At 38.2% G+C, this 22,002-nt stretch overlaps 1 protein-coding gene across 3 annotated transcripts; it reads right to left on the reverse strand.

Moving 5' to 3' along the window:
* Positions 1 to 2,902: 2,902 nt before the first annotated feature.
* mia3 (MIA SH3 domain ER export factor 3) lies at positions 2,903 to 21,184 on the reverse strand. Of its 3 annotated transcripts, XM_023415098.2 has the most exons (28): positions 21,007 to 21,183; positions 19,387 to 19,520; positions 19,206 to 19,292; positions 16,885 to 19,054; positions 15,102 to 15,431; positions 14,511 to 14,641; positions 11,706 to 11,837; positions 11,355 to 11,376; positions 11,165 to 11,253; positions 10,992 to 11,069; positions 10,660 to 10,770; positions 10,503 to 10,574; positions 10,276 to 10,380; positions 9,865 to 9,987; positions 9,672 to 9,759; positions 9,498 to 9,550; positions 9,256 to 9,346; positions 9,020 to 9,158; positions 8,581 to 8,743; positions 8,457 to 8,492; positions 8,286 to 8,353; positions 7,972 to 8,057; positions 7,533 to 7,646; positions 6,894 to 6,956; positions 6,757 to 6,803; positions 6,571 to 6,639; positions 5,666 to 6,065; positions 2,903 to 4,796 (listed from the first exon to the last, which is right to left on the reverse strand). In XM_023415098.2, the coding sequence occupies exons 1-28, from the start codon at positions 21,125 to 21,127 to the stop codon at positions 4,537 to 4,539; spliced, it is 5,382 nt and encodes a 1,793-aa protein (XP_023270866.1). In that variant the 5' UTR covers positions 21,128 to 21,183; the 3' UTR covers positions 2,903 to 4,536. The 3 variants fall into 3 exon arrangements, with proteins under 3 accessions (XP_023270866.1, XP_023270868.1, XP_023270867.1); XM_023415100.2 differs by lacking the exon at positions 7,533 to 7,646 and having other exon boundaries at positions 21,007 to 21,184; XM_023415099.2 differs by lacking the exon at positions 6,571 to 6,639.
* Between the last annotated feature and the right edge of the window lie 818 nt (positions 21,185 to 22,002).

Raw genomic sequence — 22,002 nt, forward strand, 5'->3', positions numbered from 1 at the left:
TCTAGTGGATCATGAAGCGCGTAATTGTACCTTCTTGAATTTCAGGTACAAGAAACCCACAGACTTCAAGAGGAAGAAACTGCAGCTTCTGACAAAGAAACCACTTTATCTCCATCTTCACCAGACATTACACAAGGACAGCTAAGTCAGAGCACGCCTTGAACTTTGCACCTCCTCTTCCAGTCTCACTTACATCCACATCCAGCAAAATGTGGTGTTCCACCTCATCACATCCAGCAATACTAAATCAAGGCCTTTGCCACCCCCATCCCCCAGTTTTCCAGAGTATATGAAAAAAAAAAAAAAGGGAACTGAGCCAAACATTAGTCACATACCGCCACTTTAGTTTTTCATTTTTATATTCATTGATTTTGTTGTGAAATACATATCCCATCTGCTGCAGGAAACCCTCCTCCAAAAATAATGGTGTTTTGACTAGCTGGAGATCCAGGGTTTTCATATTACAGCAGAGGTATAAAACTGTTAAACCACCTCATCTCGAGTCTTCCTTCTGGCACTGATGTAGGGAAATGGGACACAATGTGAGTTTCCACAGGTGCTTAATTTGAGTTCAATACGTCATAGAGTTGTTGGACATTGAACCTTGGACTGAACTTAAAAATTCAGATAAACATTAAAAGCAACAATAGTTGCCAGAAAATGTGGACTTGTCTGGGGAAGTTAATTCAGAGTTTGTGAAGCCATTCCCTGATTTAAATAACATTCAAACAGTGTCACAGTTTGTTTACTTCATCAAGACACCAAAAGTGCATTCTTGAATTCTACGATATTCCAGGATGGTTTATGGAGTCTCGAGTGTGCTAAAATTATATCCAAATAATAAATCGTTAAATTTAAAAACACTATAACAAAATAGTTAATTAAATAAGCATTTAAATTGTGCATTACAAACAATATAAATTATGTTAAAAAGATTAATTAGAATTACATTTTATTTACTCACTTAAATTGACTTGTAAAATAGAATGACCAAACTAATTTTAAAAAGGTAATTAAATGACACTGTATTATTCCTCTGTCTGCATATCATATCCCAACTCACAGTTTCCATTTTGTGCTTTCTTTAATATTAATCTGCATTAACTGAATTTTTATTTTAAATTTTTTGGCTACTTTGATGATATATTATCACCTCTTCAACTGACATGGCAAAGTTGTTAGCAAAAAGTTATTTATTTACACATCCAGCAAACACAGAGCAGACGTGGAGACGTGCTTCTGTTCCACCTGTAAAATGTAAGTCCAATATTCACACTCTGTTTTGGTCTCCACCAATGTCTGAGAGAGATATCAGAGCTGATTCTCTGTGGCTTTGCTGCTTTGAGTGGCAGCTATCACATTACATGTAGTTATTTGACTCATTGTTAATATAATGATTTGGTTAAAATAGAAATGAATGAAAATTAAATACAAAAAAGTGGTGGCACGCTCCAGACTCCATAAGTGTTTAGTCACAGATGGTACTGGATTCAACAGTCACATTCATAATGTTACATGGTGCAATTATATGTTCAATATAAATAAGGTGTCTTTGACATTCTGCTCTATTAGTTGGCATTTTTAGAGAAATAGTATTTGAAAGTTGTGTTGGCCTTTCTCAACATTTCTTGCTAAATTTGATTTTTTAAATGTCAGATTTTCACTCTGAATAACTGTCCCAGCCCAGAATGAATGAGATTATGACCCGGAAGCAATTAGATTTTAATTCTGACAGTTGCTACGCCAGTGTTCATTCTTCAGTATGTATTGAATTTATTACATTTAAATACTGTTGCATAAAGTTTTATAAATGCATAAAGTTTAAAATGGATGCAGCATGATTTGCATGCTGTGAATGTGTATTCTGTAAACAGTGTGAGCCTTTGGTTAAGGCTTAGATATTTAACACCAACTTTTTTCTAAGCAGTTTTTTGATGGATTACAGATGTTTATCACCTGCCAGGAAGTGGTTTTTGATCTAGTGTTACTTTGCAGATGAAATGTTTTATGTATACAGTTATATTTGAATGAAATGCTTACATGGAACTGTGTTTGGAGGATGCATCCTCAACAGTAGTCAAAGGACAGATTTGTGCTGTGTGACTTTTGAAGGATTGTCTTTCGCTTCAATTGTTACCCAGAAAAGCCCACTACTCTTATTTTGAAATTTAACGTCACCCTGTTATAAAGGGCTTTTTCAAAAATGAAGTTGCATGTTACTTTGTGTTTCCATTCTGACTCTGCAGATGTTCTTCACTAAAACATCTACATTGTACTATTTGATTTTAGATTTTATTTTTGTAATGTCTCAATATTCAGGACTGTAAATTAACTGTAAGATACACTAACTGATGAATATACAGTTCACTGTATATATGTATGAAGTGCTACGATGTGGTAGGACTGAGAACTGTTTAGTGTTTTAGTTTTGTTGACAGATTGAGGGGAATTGTATCAAACATTTACAATGCTTTTAATTTCTAATAAACTACAAATGAGGCATTTTGGTGGATGATCTCATTCAGAGTCCCTAAATGATTCTGTCCTGTTATTATATTGTTGCTCTTTTATGGACTCAGCATCACTCCTACATTAACTTAACATATGCATTCAAGGCTTTGACTATGACTTTTGTTTTTCATGCTTTCCAAAAGGCTGTTCAAGTTACTTTATTTCTCAATAGAATATATTCCTTTCTCAAAAAACAATATTTTTCTTTAGCTTAAAGAAGACAATGTCATCTGCCAAGGTTGTTTTACAGCATTTTCATTGATTTCAATGGTTTTTTCTCATCCTTATTAACTAACATTGCTTATACAACATAGGAAATAATTACCATAAAATAAAAATCATAGATAAAAACACCAAACTATATTCCTCAATAAAAAAAACTGTTGGAAAATGTAGTTTTATGTTTTTATTTTATGGGTATTTGTTTCCTATGATCTGCATCCAACATTGATGAATGTGAATCCCCATGATATTATGAATGAATAAATTGAACTTTAAACATTAGGTAGGTTCTGAAATACCATCTCTCAGATGTCTACCTGCACCTCAGCACAGTGGAGATGAATGGAATTTAATATAGTGTTTAAACAATTTAGCACAAGCTTCCCTTCCCATAATCCGTGTCTACTACTCAGGACAATGCACAGACCATACAACACAACTTTTGGAGAAATTAGAAAGGGAACAGTTTGCGTCAATTTGTGTGGATTATCCAGAAGACACTGATTTAGAAGAGATGTTGCCGTTAAATGTTTCAAATGTAATTTTTCAGTTCTGAGCTCTGTAAATGAAATTCCATTCACCTCCATTATCATACAGTGGAAGCAGAACATCTGAGTTATCTCAAAACCTGGACAAATTAAAACAAAACTACCTGCATGGCCAGATACGACTTACGGCAGGTAAGTAAAATGTGTTTTTTTATTTGGGTGAACGAACACCTTGAGCTTCTTTAGTGCATCTTGATTTGGACTTTGAGTAAATTCAGCATCAAACATTGCAGGAACCACACTACACTACACACACACTCCTGAGGCAGTGTGTCCTAATGAAATCGGTGTGATGGACGTGTTCTTGCCTTTTGAGAAAAGCAAGAATCAGACGAGGAGAGCTGAATCTTGTTGAAGCCACATTGTCATGTGTTTTGGACATGGAGACAATTCCTAAAGTACTTGTTTACATTATACAAAAATGTAGTACAGACATGAATTGTATGAGGCAACAAAATGTCAAGTTCTTTCCCTGCCCACTCAAACAGGCACATTAAGCAGGAGAAACGAAATATGGTACATGCAGTTTTTGGGTAAATGAGCATGTCAACATCAACAGTCGTAAAATTAGTGCTTCTATCTGAGTAACAGCACAGATGTATGCCTTATTTTTTCTCAAAATGGAGACCGTAACACACGTTGCAAAGTATCTACAGTGTGTATGACGCATCCTCTGTACGTGAACTGTAACCAGTTGATAACATAACACCGACAACCTTTACATTCTTTATTATTAAAAGTTCTACCAACATAGTAAAATAAGTTATACATCTGGCCATCAAATTACACATTTGCTTTAAAGTTCACTCTAAAGCAACAGCTCTGGGAAAATTATGATATTCTTGAAATGCTAAAAGCTAAACCTCTCTCCTTTTTCTCCTATTTTAAAATAATTTCCACAGGAAATGACATTAAAAAAATTTGCCCCTTAAAAATCACTGCTATAGGTTTTTTTTTATTTATTTAATGATCAACACAAATTAAAATTGTCTGGCATATTTATTGCACAATAAGCTGTTTAGAAAAGTGGTAACCCTTTCAACTTATATAGATTTCAGACATATAATTATTGATGGTTTAATTTAAGGATCTTTTTTTTTTAATAAACATCATTGCAGTTTTTTTTTTTAAATTTTATTTTATAACTGGAAAAATGAAAATAATCATGAGCTATGTTTGGACTGGGTCTGGTTTGTTAATATGATGGGTTCGGGGTAACAGGGTGTTCAAGTCCTCTGCCGTATCTGGTGGCATTTTAAGGCTTGACCATTGCTGGCCTCGCTGAGTCCTGAGGGGCCTCCTGCTTCACATGCAGGTCCTGCCCGGGGCCGCTGTGAGCTCCCGCTGAGTTGTGGAGGGCATCGGGTGGAGCCTGACCATAAGCATCCCCAGGATGTGTAGGATGGGGTGGGATGCCTGGGGGTAGGTCCATTGGTGGGCTTGTGTGGTCACGTGGACCCGGGAAGCGCATGTCATGAGGGACGGGTGGACGTGGTCCAAGAGGCCCACGGACACCTTCACAAAACAAATGACAGAGGAACTATTACAGATAACATACAGTGGCTGAAAATGATCAAATGAGTCTTTCCTTTTAAGAAAAGCCTGAGCTCAGTATGTGTAGGTCTGCAATGGGATATACTGCTTCCAGTAAATGGCCACAGCCTCACACTCTGAACAAAAGCTTGTGCATTCCTCCACATACTTGGCTTTTACATATTACCAAACTAATTGCTGGTGTTTGAAATGGAAAGATTACGACCCTAAACAATATTAAACTTACTAAAGTTCTGTGAAACAAAGCTGAACTAACTTTAAAGCAACAATATGTAACTTTCAAGAAATAATAATTTATTCTTCTTAAAAATGAAACACTGAACTAGTATGTGATGAAACACAACCTTGCTCAGTTCAATCCACTCAGGGATTTTACTACTACAGCTTGACTTGGTCTAGTTTGACCACTAGGTCATGGTGTCTAATGTTAACTTTCTGCTGTGTAACTGAAATTCAGTCATTTTACTATATGACTCTTCTCTGGTTGTGCTACTGCTGCAATATGATTTACCATTTACCATCCTGTAACTGTGGCCACAACAGCTGCCGTTCAACAAGAGTTACATAGCAAGTCACTAACTGCACTGCTGCAGTTTGACTGATAGACTAAAGATTAAATCATTGGTGGCTTGTAAGAAGTTCCACCTAAGAAAAAAAATAGTGTTGATGAATGGATTGACCTGATGTAGAATATTGGAGAGATCATCAGCATTTCTTATTTCTACTACTGTCATGACACAACACAACATACGTATTTGTTTGTATATTTTTGTTTAGAAGCAAAAAACAATGATGGTGAGGTAAAAAATAAAAGAGAAGGCTGAACGTACCGTGTGGTGGAGGCATCGGCCCAAAGTGATGAGGCGGAGGGGGACGGAAATGTGGTGGTGGTGGACCCCGAGGATCAATAATATGGCCAGGGCCGGGCCTGGGGTGGAACGCATGTCCGTTGGTGGGTCGAGGTCCAAACTCCCCTCCCATTGGTCCAGGCATAGGCATACCTGGGTGTCCATTAGCTGGCAGTGGAGGCCCGTGAAGAGGAGGAGGTATGTTCGGAGGAAGGGCACCTGGTGGCAGGTGGTAGGGGCCGGGTCGTGGGGGTCTGTAAGGTCCAGGTGGTGGCAGACGGCCGTGGGGTAGTGGGTCATGGGGTCCAGGGCCTGGCGGAGGTCCTTGGACCATGGGGCCAGGTGAGTCCCTGATTGGAGACGCTAGGAAGGATCCAGGTCCCTGACAAAACACGGATGAAGGCAGAAAATCAGAAAATGAGTATGCTGTGCAGTCAGTAGAATTTTCCAGAGTGAGTACTGAAGCATTCAAATTTTAGTCATGCAGTGAGGAGATCCATGAACCACGCAATTTACTCCCAAAGTGCATTTAGCCACGCTCAATCACTTGACCAGTAACCACACACCATGATTCTTTAGATGAAAAAGAAACCCACTTTCACAAATATTTCACTTCTGACACATACTCTGCAACTTTTACAGACCCAAATATTTCCAAATACATGTTTTAACTCAAGCTCAGTCCTGATGAAAAGAATCACCGCTTCTTCTAGTGCTGTGAGAACAGGTGAAAGCACACACTCAGCCCAATAAGTTAAGTCAGTCCCAGGGAAGCAAAATGCCTTCAATCTCTTCCCAAATCCAAATCCAGCTTTTGGGAAAGAGGGGGTGGAGTGCTTGCATACACTTCACACCGAGCACCTGGGCTGGACAGCCTCTATACTCACTGCCTCTGGACTCTCTGCGGAGGCATCAGCCTGAGTCTCTGCTTTAATCTGTGGATCTACTTCCTGTGTCTGTTTTAGAGCAAGGACATACACAGTGGACATGTAGGTAGGAACTCTATGTCTACAGAATAAAGGCGGGAAGCTATCTTAAAAATGTGAATCTGACCTAATTAGAAATTGACTTACAGATGTATCCATGTTGGCGGGTGATGAGCTGCGGGGACCCATCATGTCTGAAAGAAGGAAAAAAAAAAAAGCAGGGTTAAAAGCAACTTAAAAGCTATAATGAAGCTCTTGAGATACAGAGACCACAGGAGACGTACCCATCCCAGGGATGTGTTTGTTTTCAGGGTAACGGCCATGAGGATCTGATGGAGGTCGAGGACCTGAGGGAAAACAAAATGAAGAATGAAAACCATCAGGACTTTGTCTATAGCACTTTTCCAGGGAGGACACAGTTGTAATGAACAAAGAAAGAAGAGACAAAGCATGGCAAAGACTGGTCATCTGTTTTTCATGGAGAAGACGGTAAGAGGAAGAAAGCATCTGGATAAGTTTAAAGCCCCTGATAAAACTTGGTTTCAAATTTAATTCTTGATTCTTTAATAAACAACAAAATATATATTTTTAAAAAGTCAGCTAATCTGCTTCATCAAGACTGCCTGGGTTTAAGAAGCTGATTGAGAAAATGTTTTCAGGGTCTTTAAAGATGGATAAGGTGAATTTCATTTCAACAGCAAAAGAAAGAAAAATCTTCATCAAAAGGAAATTTTCTGGACAGTTCTGAACAACTAAAAAGATGCTGGGAAGAAAGAAAAGGAAGAACTGAAGGTGAAAGAGCTGAAAGGAACAAAGTCAGGAGTGAAAAACAAGAAAGATTAAAGGAATAGAGGTCGTAGCAGAGGGATGATGTCCAACTGTGGTGAAAATTAAAGAGGGTGAAGTAATCCACGGAGACTCACCATACTGGTCAATTCTTCGCCCCACAGGGGCAGAAGGAGGGCGCCTGGGACCCTCTATCATTAGTGGAGGGGATGGTGCACCCCCACTCACAGGAGAGGGCCCATATGAATCACCTGTTATGACCAAACCATCCATTTACTGAAGGACAAGAAACAGCTCGCAATACATCACAATCGGTGCAAAAAAGAGGTCCTCATGCCCGGCTCTCACAGAGAGTCAAGCACATTGAAATGACAAATGTGCCTCCACAACAAAAATCTGACAATTTGAATCAAATTCTCATTTGGTAAAAATAAAATACAATAAAAAAAATTAAAAAGAAATAAAAAAAAAAAAAGAAGAATTTTATTAGAAAAAACAGCATCATGTCGCCTGGAGCTCTGCAGGATGAGAACTGTCCATAGAAGAAAACCGCAGGCACAGTGTGGGGTCATTTACCTTGGCGAGGGCCTGCAGGCTGTCCAGAGTTTGGTCTGAAGAGTGGAGCACGGCGCTCATTCAGCTGTGAGGTTAGTACAGCCAGCCTGGGAAGAGGTGAAAAAACAAACAACTCATGGTTATAAATATGAGGCCAGGGAGGAATTATCAAAAAACCCAAAGATAATCTTTTTACAATCATATCAAAAAGAGAAAAATAAGAAATCCTAACATTTCAGAGGCTGTGACCAGTGAATGTTTTGTGTTTGCCAGAGCAAATTAAACTTCTGATATTTCAGTTGAACTTTAACACAACAAAAGCTTCCAACACTCACTTTTCACGGAGCTTTGATGATTCAAGCTTCTCTTGATTCAGAGCTCTCTCTGCATTACGAGCATTCACCTACAGACAAAACAGAGAATTCATTACGATTCTTAGTCTTTCTTTAATATCCAGGTGTAGTATTTTTTGGTGTGAATAAACTGTGCGATTCAGTGCTACATACCCAGTTTGAATGAGTTTTGTTTTCCTGTTCTTTTATCTAAAAAACAAAGAAAGGAAAAGAGTCAGAGTTCAGGTTTGAGTAAGATCTTTCTATGCATTCTCATTTCTAAATGAATAAAGTTTACCTGCTCTTTGTAGACTTCCTCTGTCTTCTTCATCTGTTCCTCCATTTCATTAATGCGTTGCCTTAAGACTTTAACCTGCTCCTCTGCCTCAACAGCTTTTCCTCCCACCTCAGACAACATGCTCTCTTTGCTGCGTCGCTCCAGCTCCTCCTTCGTTAATCTCCTGTGAAGCCACAGAAACACACTCACACGGTTCATAAACATCTTTTCTAAGTTTCAAAGACACATGTTTTCATTCGTGAGATGTCTGAATGGATTTTGTTAAAACAGTTTGGCTTATTCTTCACATCATCATTATAGTGAAATTACAGCAGGTTAAATTTACATTGTAAAAAAAAAAGAACATTTATAAACACAAATGTTCTAACACTGGAAATCATAAAAACTATTGTTAACACATTTAAAGTACTAATGAACGACTGCTGCAGGCTTCACTTACTGCTGTAGAGCATTTTCCTTCTGTTGGTACATTTCAACCATGATCTCATTTTTCTGCTGGAGGATCTTGAACTGGTTTTCAACATGGCTCTTTTCGCTTTTTAGGGTTGCAATTGAATGTTCCAGCTCCTGGTGTTGTTCTGTTACAAAATACAACAGCATGTTTAGTGAGAGGGAGGGAGCCGTTTTCAAAAGTTACACAATTATGCAACCTTTAAAGAAACGCAACCAACACACCTTCCAGGGTTTTTCTAGTCTTTTCTTCATTCAGTAGTTTAGACATGAAGCGATCTCGCTCTTCTTCAACTACTGTCAGAGTGGTCTGGACCTGGGAATAAATAATGTAAATGACAACTTTAAAAAACAGAAACATTACTATAGAAGCTGATTAAAACGTTAAAACAGTAAAAGTAATAACATAACATTTGTCTGCCAAGCATTGACTACAGTGAGATTTAATCATAATCTTGACATCTTACCCGGGAAACATCCATCATCTGTTTGATCCTGTTCTTTATGGCTGTCTTCTTATCTATAAAAGACACAGGCAGACCATTAAACACTTTAAATAAACATAAGCCCTTCAAAGACAGCTGAATCTATTTACAAATTATTTATTATCTTTCATAAACTAGTGACAAAGCTGGACTTACCAGGTGCTATTTCACCATTGGCTAAAACTTTGGTGTCACCTTTTTGCAGATCGCAAGCATCTAAGTCTGCCAGAAGTTCAGACAGAACCTGCCAGGAAACATTTTTGTGTGAAGTGAGCCAATAATTTAATGGGAGTTATTGGAAGGACTAATAAGTAAAAAAAATAAATAAATAAATAAATAACAGACTGACCTCCACATTGTGATCTTTGAGCACCACAGAGTCCTCCAGCTCTTTCTGGGACTTTTGATAGGTTTTAATCTGCTCACTCAGCTCCTTGTGTTTGTCCTCCCAGCCTTTAATATTAGCTTTAAGCTGTAAGAATTGACAAAATCAGAAGAGTGCCTGAGGAAAACAGTTTGTTTCTAAATTATCCAGTTTCAATCAGCTTTGTTGCCGAGTTTTATCTGAGCCTGACTTCAATTACAAATAACAAAACACATCATGTATCCCTTTGTGAGACATAAAATATAAAAAGACTGTGAAACTGAATTACTTATAATGGATCGAATACTTATTTACAAAATCACACTAACATGTCAATCAAATTAACAGATCTCACTGATCGACCAAATATAAAAAAAAGTCTGCAGGTCATCTCACCGTTTTGTTCTCTTCTTTTAGAGCTGTATACTCTTTCTCGAGACATTTGTGCTGAACATTTCGGGCGTCTTCACGAATCTTCGCTTCGTCCAGGAGAACAGTAGTCTGTGTAAAAAAAACAGGTTATTAGACGCAATGAAACTAAAAGCTTAATAAAAAAAAAATCGTAATAAAAAAGTCACAATAAAAGTTTTGCAATGTGGAAAACAGTGTGTAAAGATTTGTACTTTTGAATGTGCTTCCTGAATCTTTTTTCTGCTGAGCTGTAGCTTCTCATTTGACTTCTCCAATTTCTCAATCTGTTAAAAGAAACAATTAAACATCATGAATCTCAGAACACGGTTCGAGTAATAACAGGAAGGAAAAAACAAGCTAAACAATTACCCTGGTTTCATATGCCGCAGAGTTTGCCCGCTCTCCTTCAAGTAGTTTCACATATGTGTTCTTTTCCTCAACCATCTGCTCATTTCGTGATTGGGCCTCCAAAACCTTGTTCTGCAAAGTAGGTAATGACAGAAACTTCACTGAGAGTCCATAACAAATGAGGGGCCATTTTACTTACTGTCTAAATGACACACAACATCCATAATCCATTTACAGATAAAGCAGGTGCACTTCCTCATTCTTAAAACCTAATTTTAAAATAAAAACAAGCAGCACAGCACAAGCAAATACAGAAAATCAAAAACAAAATCCTTAATTAACTTAGTGCTTACCTCTAGGTCCTGTATCCTTTTCACTGTACAACTAACTGTTTCCTTTGACTGCTTTTGATTTTCCTTTAGCTGCTCAGTCTTTAAGAGGAAGAAGAAGAAAAAAACAATTAAAAAGAGCCGGAAATAATAATATTAGCTCATAGATATTTGATCTAATTTTTCTTGTAGCTCACCTGCTTCTGGAGTTCAGACATCTTTGTGAGAGTATCGTTCTTTTCTTTTTTGAGTGCCTCGATTTGCTCAGTGAGCCTTTTTTCATCCACTGTTTCCACAAAGGTGAGACAAAAAGCACAACATCAGTTAGGTTTTACACATTTGCATTTTGTGCATATAATGTGGGAAGAAATATAAGTAAAAACTTACCAAGATATTCTCTCTTCTTTACCTAAACAAATTCAGAAAATAAATAAGTAAACATCAGTTTGATGTCTTATCAACATGGTTTAAATTTATTGTTATTTTGTTAATATTGTTATATTATGTCGTGGAAAATTGCATTAATATTGTACAGCAGTTATATTTAAGAAAAATATTACATGATGTCAAACTCAGTCAATAGGCAGTTAAACCCAGGAGGAAAAAAGTAACTAAACCAGATTAAAAGCTAATTAAATCTAAAATAATACAAATACTACTAATATTTTTTCTTTATTCTTGGCAAATCATAACACAGAATTTGAACACAGATGAGAGCAGCAATATCACAACACTTACTACCAACACGGTCTTCCAGAAGAAGAGGGTGAAGGTCAGTACTCCAACAAAAGCAGTGATGGCAACCGCTTCCCAAGGACAGCCATACAAGGTTTCCCCAGGCTTCCATTCTTCTGGCAGGAGTGAAATCATCTGAAGATACAGAACCACAACCACAATGTTGTCAGGAGGAATGAAAAAGGCTGGTTAAAAGTATCTAATGCGAAAAATACTTAAAATAATTAATGCACAGTTTTATGTCAAATAAATAAAATGCCATGATTAAAATGTAAAATAAAATTGTGATAAGACTTAGAATAGAAACAGGAGGCAAGAAAATATTTGCCTCCTGTTTCCATATGGGAGAGTGTTTCAAAACCTTTGACTGGTACTGTATGATAATTTCAACTATAAAAATAAGAGACTGCAGAAACTCAACAGACTCACACTGACTTGCAATATTTACATATACCCCTAGACTGATATAAAGTGTATTCATTAACCAAAATCCTAATGAATGATCTGCTACTCTGTTCACACCACTGAGAAGAAAGGTTACCAATATATCAGGGCATTACCATAAAATAAACAACAATAAAACCAAGCAGTGCACGCATAAAGCAATGTCTTTATACCACAACCAGGAATGTTGAATTCTAGGTTTATTAACAATAAACTCAAGAGCAGCAGAAAAAAAGGGCAGAAGTTGCAAAACTAATCAGCTCTTTCACAAGTTTCCTGCAATTGCCACACTCATTCCTACACCAAAATTATAAGGGTTGCAGCTAAAGTGTTTCAGCAAGGCAGGAAACCAATTACTGCACCTGCTACCTCCAAATTCAGACACCTACAATTTACAACTAAAATCCAGATATGGTTTATTTTACAGTTTAATTAATCACTATACAAAGGACTTAAGTATTTAAAACTCATATTAATCACCAAAGTGGACCTTTTTTTTTTCTTTTTTTACCACTACAGCACTGGTGACGGTTTTCACTGCCATTCAGTCATGGGCTCTGTGTATCGCTCCAACTACAAAGAAACCTTTGAACTGAGCATGTGGCAGTTCAGACAGGAACAAACACAAACGCTGTGGCGCTGATGATATGCAGGAATAACAAATAAATTAATACACCACATTGCCTGAAGGGATTAACACGTTCTCTTTAGCCTTTTCAGCCAAATGCACTTCAAAAGTCTACCTGTTCAGTATGGCAATGCACAAAGGCAGGACTGTAACCATACTACAATCAAGATAGAAAAGAACATTTTGGAAGTAGGAGAACTTGTGTCAACAATCAGTCCGTATTAACAGTTTAAGTCACTGTGTCATTAACACGTCAGCAGGCCATGGTAGCATGATAAATACTTGACATAGGGTGTCAGACAAGCTCACTTTTTCACTTACATGTTGCAGCTCCTTTAGAAAAAACATGTAAACATGCTCCGGCTCCATTATAGGTCGGGTCAACGTATCACTCTCCATGCCAGTGTTTGAAACAAAAACGGAACTAGCACAAGAAACGTTATGCTAGTTTGACAGATTGTTAGCTAGCGTGCTAGCACGTTAGCTACCCTCAAAGTGAGCCACCGTTAAGATTACGTTTGCCGTTAAATCCCTACAGTGTCCGAAAAATAAACAACACGTCGACACGTTTGACTGTCGAGACAGGAGGTAGATATAACTTGGCAACAACAGCCGGCTAACCGTAATTACAGATGAGTCGTCGAATCCCATTCACTGCCAAAAAAACAACAACCAACAAGCTGGAGACCTTAGCTAAACTGGCGGGTTAAATATGGACAAGAGTTAAACGGTTAAAACGGTAAATTAATTTTAAAGCACTGAGTCTATTTTACTTCTATGTTTTATGATAATTATCTGCCTTTCCATGCCGAAATAAGGCTAGTCGATTGTGCTAGTAGCCAGCTCAGCACCGGCTGTGTTGAACTTCAGCCTACAGTCAACAAGACAGGGGGGAGGTCCGTGGGACGTTCAGGTGACAACGGTAATACGAACTTTCTCCGATACAGAAATTCAATTTGAAATCTCATACTTGAATTTATGTCATCTGTGCTCTGAAACGCTTTAAAAAGAATACAAGGACAGCACTGTGTGACACCCACTGTTGCAGAAGCATATGTAAGGCCAATAAAGGGAGGCTTGTAATGTATTATTTTGCTTCATTACTTGTGATCATTTCTACTTTTAAGAAAAATAATACTTAAAAACAGTAATTATTACACCACCAAATTTTTGGAAATTTTCAAAGCATTCCATGATAAACAACTATATAGCATGTCAGAGAGTCTTTGATGGTCAGCAACTGATGGTAAGGAACTAAGTAGGCCCGGATCAAGCAGGTGATATTTGGACAAATGACATGCAGCAATGATGACCTTATTTTGTTCAAAATCAGTATCCTATTGATGTGGCCATGAAAAAAGTGATGAGTAATGATGCAGCAGAGACAGACTCTGCCACACACACAAGTGATTACTGCACAAATAGCATGTGAAGTTAAATTAGTTAAATTATCCTTATATTTTTTTGCAAAATAATTTAGTTTCCTTATCTTCCATGGCTCTGTAGTGGTCCCCTGCCTGGTGGGTGGGGACCACTAGTTTAAGTTATGGTTGAAGTCACAAAATAATGAGTCAATGTTTACAAAAGTTAATAAGCATTCTTCTGCATTATTGATTTCATGGACTGAAATGTTTCAAATATAACATAAACAACACAGGTAACAAAAACAACGAAGCTGACGAAGCTAATGTGTGGATTGTAGAGTGTATACCATAGCTTACAATTCTTAGACTTACCACAGTGGTCCACTCTGAAATTTTACTGTTGGTGATAGAGAGGATGCAGCCCATGTAAACAATTCCAGTTGACAATAATCCCACTTCTTCTTCGTGAATTTCAGACACTGGTTCCAATGGATCCAAAGATCCTGGGGAAGCGAGAATGACCTATTACTCAATTTGTGTATGTTGGACAAAGGGAAAATTCTCCTTTGAGGTTTGACACCTCATGCATTAAGAATAGTTAAATATATTAAATAGTTCAATATAATCCTGTGATTATGAAAAAATTCTCCCAAAACCAGAAAGTGAAGACAGAACCAAACAAGACTCATCTATGACTTTAACATAATAAAACCTCAGACAGCTTAACAACTGATTTGCTGACCATAGGAATTAACTTTTGAACCTAATTGTGTTATATTTTACTATAGTACAAGTCCAACGTGCTCAAAACAGGTTTACATCATTATGCCACAAATAGTGAGGAGTCTTGAATAGAGGTGTCCAATTCTAAGATGAGGGTTTGGAAAAAAAAAAAAGATTCCTTGTTTTAAACAAATAAATAAAATAAATAAATTCTTCAGTCATGCCATCTACATTACCAACCTGAGGGCGAGTGCTCCACTTCGACACCAAGGCCCATGTCTAAAGGATTTTCCAGAGTGGCTTGTGGGACCTTCTGCATCTCATTTGATGCGCTGAATCCTGGCAGATTGTCTTTGTTTTTATTGAAGTGTCCACCATCCTCCTCAACGCTGACATCTGGTCCACTGTGCACATCATCCACAACTATCTGCTCCTTTTCAGTCTCTGCTGGCCTTTCCTCATGACCTGTTACTGTGACGTTGCCTTCACTCTCAGTCTCAGGGACAATGTCAGCTTTGTCTTCTTCAACAATGTGAGGCATTTCTTCTTTAGTATTCAATTCATGTTCATCTAGAGTGAAAACATTGAAAAACACAATCTCGTTATTCAGGGGAGCGGTTTTGCACATGCATTGTAAACATTCTGGTTACAAAAGAATTTATTTGTGGAAGGAGAGTTATTGTTTTTTAGGATGAGAGGTGTTTCCTTGTTTACATTCACACTTAAGGATTACAGTGACAACAGGCGTGGTCTACTGCTTTGTCAAAAGGCTGGTATTTGCCAAGATGGAGGTCAGTGCGGTTCTCCTTAAAGTGAGACAGACATTGAAATACAAGGTGAGCAGTATTAGTACCTGAACAATCACCTGGAGCCAAACTATTCTAAATATAATCTGTAATTGGGCTGTACACCTCATGACATCTAGGGATGTACTGATCTGACTTTATCATTCCTGATATCAATTCCAATACCCCAGCTCAGGGTATGTAAAAAGAGATCCCAGATACCACTCTGTTTTTTTCCCCCAAATTTAATATCAGGATGATATTAATGTAGGGCAAAATGAAACCAAAGAAGAAGCTGGTGGCCCACCATAATTTTAGTAATGTAACACAGCAGAAACACTGAATTTTATGACACGGATGATAAAAAGCATTTAAGCTTTGAACTGTCATGTCTTCCCGATACCAAATCAATGTGATAAGGCGGTATCACCGTATTGAGTTGTTTCATCCCTAATGACACCTGCAAATAAAGATTTTCTACGTGATAATTACAGACATAGAAAGTCATCTTTCAGTGTGTAAACTAGGCACTGTTCACACTCTGTCTTTGGTGGTCCAATTACAAGTGCAGGTCAGATGTCAGGCAAAGCACACTGAGGATAGAGTTGTATCAAGTAGCTGAAGTTGCATACTAGCTACCAAACTAATAGTCCACATGTTCGACTTTACAGAGTGCACAGAACCTGAAAAAACACAGTTGAATAGATTATGCCAAACAAGTAGGACAAGATTACCATAGTCAAAAAGGATGAGGTATCAAATAGCCAGTGCAATCAACTTGTCTGGCTGTACGGGCCCAGCATAAATGTGTATCTTGTCCTTCTAGCAGAGGCTGCAATTCACTGTTGGCAGGGAAGTGAAATTCTACCACCAATGGTCACTGAGGACACTTTCAGCTGCCAGGTGTGAACTGCAATCCCTTTTAACTGGATGAGGACACATTCTGAATGTATCTGGAAACAAGATACTGATGTGAACAGGGCCTGAAAGGTCACTTCATTCAATATCTGCTGTGGCGCAATACTAAATTCATACGCGATGGATTATAAGCAGATGCACTATACCTGTCTATACTATACTCTATACCTACCTGTATATAAAATAGCTGTCTGTGAAAGGCCCATATTAATTGTTGAAATAGGATATGCACAGGTAAATCAGTCTGACTGCTATCACAGGATCAACATCTCTATACGAGATATTGAATGAATGAATCAAAACAATGAAATCCAACCTACCCTGGTCAATATCTGATGCTTCCTCTCTTGCTAAAGGTGTGCTGTCACTGGCTGTTGAATACTTCTGACGCAGGCTGAATGCAAGCTCCTGGAAGTCATCCAGTATTTCAGTCTCCTCATCCAAACTACTTGTGTCCATATGTTGGTCAAAATCTTGTTTTTTGCTACGGCTATCCAGCATTCTCTCGATCTCATCCAAGATCGTGTTTTCAGAGGCTTCCAGGATGCCCTCGAGGGCATTTTCAATGTCTTGCGTGGAGCTTTCTAGTGACAGACGGGTAGCCTGCAACTCGATGTCCAGATCAGAGAACATGGCCTCCACTTTAAAGAGATTTTTGAGACCCAGAAGCCTTTGGATCCGCTCCATGTTTTCCTCTGTGAAGTGTTCTCGCAGCACAGTCAGTCTCATCACACTATCACTGTATTCTGGCTCTAGAGTCGAGGCAGTGGGAGTTTCAGTTTCAAGTGAGGGTTTGTCAAAGTCTGTGTTATCTGCTTGAGAAATTGAAAGTGCATTTTCGTCTTCAAGTAATTCCTCTTTCTCCTCGTTTTTTTCTTCCTCCAGCTCTGCATCTTTCTCATCTTCGCTCTCCTCTTTACGTGGTTCCTCGTGAACGTCTGGTTCCTCGACAGATAAATCCGGTTGACTGATATTCTCAGAATCTGTCATTAAATGGTCATGGATCTGATTAGGCAAGCTGTCGTCTACTTTCTTTTTAACATCTTGGACATCTAACTCCCTCAATTGCTTCTCTTCAGTGGGCAGGTCCTGATGTTTTTCAGTTTCGGTACTGACTAATTCTCGATCGGACACTGTCTCGTTTTCTTCTAAACCCTTTCTACGCTCCATCGCAATGTTACCGTCCTGTATGATTGCATTATCATCATTGACCTCTGAATCTTTGTACACCTCCTTCCCCTCCTCTTCTTTGCGCTTCATGGGTTCCTTTGTTGTCTTAATAGATGATTTTTCAAAAGTATCCTCCAGATCCACTGACATTGTACTTGATTCTGTTTGGTGGTGTCTCAGTGGTGTATCGTCTTTAGGTTTTAATGTTTCATTCCAAGCATCCTCATGTCTGACCACTCCATCCCTCTCATTATCACGATCAAACAAAAGTCTCTCAGAATCACTGACTGTTTCTTTATTATCTGTTTGTTCAGAGCTGGAATCAGGAGAATCTAGAAAAGCATGTTCTATGTTTTCTGGCTCTTTTGGAGATTCTGTTGTTAGTGGTTGTTCTACATCTTTCACTGCATCCTCAAAATTTTGAGGGGGTTTTGCAGCAGCTTCTTCTTCCTCATCCTCATCATCATCATCTTCTTCATCTGAACTCAAATCTCGTGCTGTAGTCTCCCCCCCAGTGACAACTGAAAAAACTGCATCTCCAATTGATGTCCACATGTTTTTCTCCTCAGCCTGTGGTTGATCATCATGTGTTGCCGGAGGAGCTTCCTGCTGTTTGAAGGAATCAGATGCCGGAGAGTTCACAGCTTCTTCAGAGAAAGACAATAGCGGATTTTTTTCTGTAACATCAATGTGGTCTTCATGCTGATTTTCCACATCTTCGCTTTCCTCCTCTTGATACGGTGTAACATTCTTGGTGATTTCATCATCAGTAGTGACAGCATCAAAAGTTGTTCCAAGCGTAGTCTTCAACTCTGGGATTTGTACTCCTTCAGAAACCGAAACTGGTTCTTTCTCTGAAGCAAACTCATCTTTGGACACAGATTCCACTTCAGATTTTTTAGGTGTATCTTTGGTTTCACTCCTCTCTGACCCAACAATTTCAACAGACCCTACTGTGTTTTTTTGCTCAATTTCTTCAGCTCTTTCAGTAACATCAAGTGTAGCTGCTGTATCAGACTCTACTACTTTTGTAGAAGGCGATTCAGTTGCCACATCAACCTCAGGTAAAGAGGCACTTTCATCATCGGGGACTTTATCAAGATCCTCTGAGTAATCTTGATGCTCAGTTTGTTTTTCACTGTCAGTGACTTCTTCTTCAAATGGCTGTGGTTCTTTCTCAGTTTCCTCTGCCATTTGTATTTGATCAGACGTTCCCTTATCTTCACTGTCATTTTCCTCCGCTGAAGAGCCTAACAGAAAATCTATGTCGTAATTGTCAAACTTATCAAATCCAGTGTCAAAACAGACAAAATCTGTTTCCTGAAAAGATGACAAAAAAATGCAATTACAAAAAAATATTCATAAGAATTTATAAATGTTATTATGTTGATAGTTTGAAAGCTCCATTGAATTTTAGACTGCATTCTTACATGTCAAATTGATTCAATTAGTCAGCAAAATATTTTCATACCTCTGCTGGAACTTCAAGCTCTTTATCAGTATAACGGTGGTTAACTGCAAGAAGATCCTTTGGGAAATAGCCAAAGTGACTTCCAACCTATAGACAAAAACAAGAAGAGAATATGTTGAGGATTACACCAACATATGCCAACCCAGATGTTATGCAGAACTGAATAACTATTTATACTTACACTTCCAGCCCACAGGTCAGTCCTTTTACCTGCCAGCTTGTAGTATACATAGATAGTTTCTGATGTCTTAAATGACAAGAACCGACAATCTGGTCCTGAGAAATCTTTCACTGCTTTTCCTCGACACAGAAGCACTGAGAAAGCAGAATATCAGGAATTAGAGTTGTTTCAAAACAGGTAAGCTTTTGATAATGTTATTTTTCACATGTTGCTTAATTCGAGATACTGGAAGCTACTTTTCTCAGATGCATTGTGACAATTTTTTAGGCTTGCAACTAATTTAGTTATTTTCTCTATTGTTCTGTTAAGCATTTCCATTTATCATCAGAAAACAGAAAATAGCTGAACACAATTTCAAAAAGTTGACATACTCTGGTATCTATTTGTCCAAGCAAGTCGAAAACCAAAAATAAATTTGGCTTAAAGTAATAGAGGATTAATAAAGCACATATTCACTTTTGCAACTCTTTCTTAAAAAATGACTGAAACAATCTATTATTTACCCGAATAACTTTCTGTCAATGGATAAATAGTTTCAGCTCTACATTACTGCCATTTTAACAAAGCACGCAACACGAAAAGAAACTGAAACTGACGCAACTAAAGGAGATGGAATCTAGAAAAAGGTTCACTATCTGCATTGTCTGCATGACATTTCACTGTTGGAATTAAAACTTAAAATCTCATGGTTCTAGTTATGTCTTTAATCTCAGGTTTTGGTTTGAACACAATTTCCAAAGTTTTTCTCTAATTAGAAACTGATCTGGACTGGAGTTAACGGATCGACTTGAGCCTTTCTCGCTGACTGTGTTGCTTTGCTTCATGTGTTAATGTGACCCTTATTGTTCTATGACTCAAAATAAAGTTCCCTGATAATGTGAGACCAGTATGATCATTTCTTACCACCCAATACAGCCTTATGGGTCGTGGTAAACACCTCGGTGACATTATCAGGTTATTACAACTATCACAACAGCACAGTCAGGCTTGAACTATGTTGGTTTAAATCGTATGCAAACTGGAATGGAAAAGACAATCTGTGCTTAAAGTTACAGTTTATTTGAATTCTCTGTCAGTACGTCGTTTCATGAGTTGGCTAAGACAGTAACACAGTCTTTATATACTCGGTGCCAAGTAACGTTGTCAACATGATGACATATTAAAAAAACAAAGCTAATGTGGCTAACAATAGAGCTGGCACGGCTTGTACTCTGTTTGCTCATGTTAACTATTGTTTGACCAGGTGCTACATGTAAAATAGCACAGCTTTTGCTCAAGCCGGCCAGTGGCTAATTAGCTGCTAACATTAGCATCCACTATCCACCTAGCTAGGCAGGCCCGAGCTGCCAGGCAACCGTCCAACACAGGCTGCGTCTAAGCGAATAACCTTCTCAAGCTAACGACTAACGTTAACACTGGCTCGCCTTGATTTACATGAGCAGCACACAGCTACACAGCATCACAACATCCACAGTAGGTTATCCAGGTCGCAAATATCGACTGGCAACAGGTCAAGAGATAAGGCGCAGTTTATTGCTAGCGGTAGTATCTGGATGAGGGGGGGGGGATGCATCCTTGAAGTCCTGATGAGCGACAGTTACAACAAACCAGAAAACTTACTGCTACACTCCTGATCGGCGCATCTTTTAAAGTCGGAAAACCTTCTCTCCAAGGCTGCAGTTGCAATAAAATTTAATAAAAGTAATAAAAAGCCTTGTCGGTAAAAGTGTTTTGCTGCCATGCTGGCAGTTTTGTTGACGGTCTCGATTCGGCTGCTGGAGCATGAGCACTGGGCTGGAGGAGCCGACACGTCAGCACATCCAGATCCGGCTGGGTGTAGGCACGGAGAGGTTTTTACAGGATGTTGGGTCTGGTTGGGATTTGCTGCTTCAGGTGAAAGAGGGAAACAACCTCGAATAGATGCGGTGATAAGAGAGAGAGAGAGAGATTGCACAAGCATCTGGCCTCATCATTTTCTATGTGCAATTTCTTCCATAGATATCCATTACAGAAAGGACATCTACATTATGATTTTGATTAAAATACTACAGAGACTGAAAACCAGCTGTTCCCAGATCTGTATTGCATCTGGTTCAGATCCATACTGGATCCGTACCGGACTTGAGTCAGATCTGGGCAAGTCTGCTCTTTTCGTATGCGTTTGGCTTCAATATGGATTTTATAATTAGTCAATATTACCACTGAATCAAAGGGTAGTAGCATACATTTCTTGACTTTTCAAGCTTCTTCACATATTCATTATGAGGAGATAAAATGTATTTTGTTTTCCTAAGCCACTAATACTCAAATATGATGAGTAAATATTGGAAAATGTTTCTGTTTGTTATGTTTTAACATGAAACCAATGAATAAAAAAAAGTTTAAAGTAATGATTTACGTGTATGTAGCAATAAAGGATTACTGTACCAAACATTATTGTTTAGTAGCCAGTAGACAAGTAGACAAGTACAAAATTAAGAAAATGTATTTTGCATATAAATGAACAATGCAAAACAGCCACGGAATCTTTTAACATTTCTGTAATTTTTTCATCAGAAGTCAAATGAGAGTTCATATAAATAAAAACACTTCACATATTTACTGAGCTGATAACAG

The sequence above is a fragment of the Seriola lalandi genome, unplaced genomic scaffold (genome assembly GCF_002814215.2).
Source record: "Seriola lalandi dorsalis isolate HSWRI2012SDOR001 ecotype SW California unplaced genomic scaffold, Sedor1 jcf7180002054544, whole genome shotgun sequence".
Classification (NCBI taxonomy): Eukaryota; Metazoa; Chordata; class Actinopteri; order Carangiformes; family Carangidae; genus Seriola; species Seriola lalandi.

Excerpts from the sequence above, each read along its gene's own strand:
- mia3 (XM_023415098.2), bottom strand. The coding sequence starts at position 21,127 with ATGGCAGCAAAACACTTTTACCGACAAGGCTTTTTATTACTTTTATTA. Across the intron at positions 9,760-9,864 it reads TCAAAGATCACAATGTGGAG|GTTCTGTCTGAACTTCTGGC; the intron begins GTCAGTCTGTTA and ends GTTTCCTGGCAG. Across the intron at positions 9,347-9,497 it reads AGATGATGGATGTTTCCCGG|GTCCAGACCACTCTGACAGT; the intron begins GTAAGATGTCAA and ends ATTTATTCCCAG.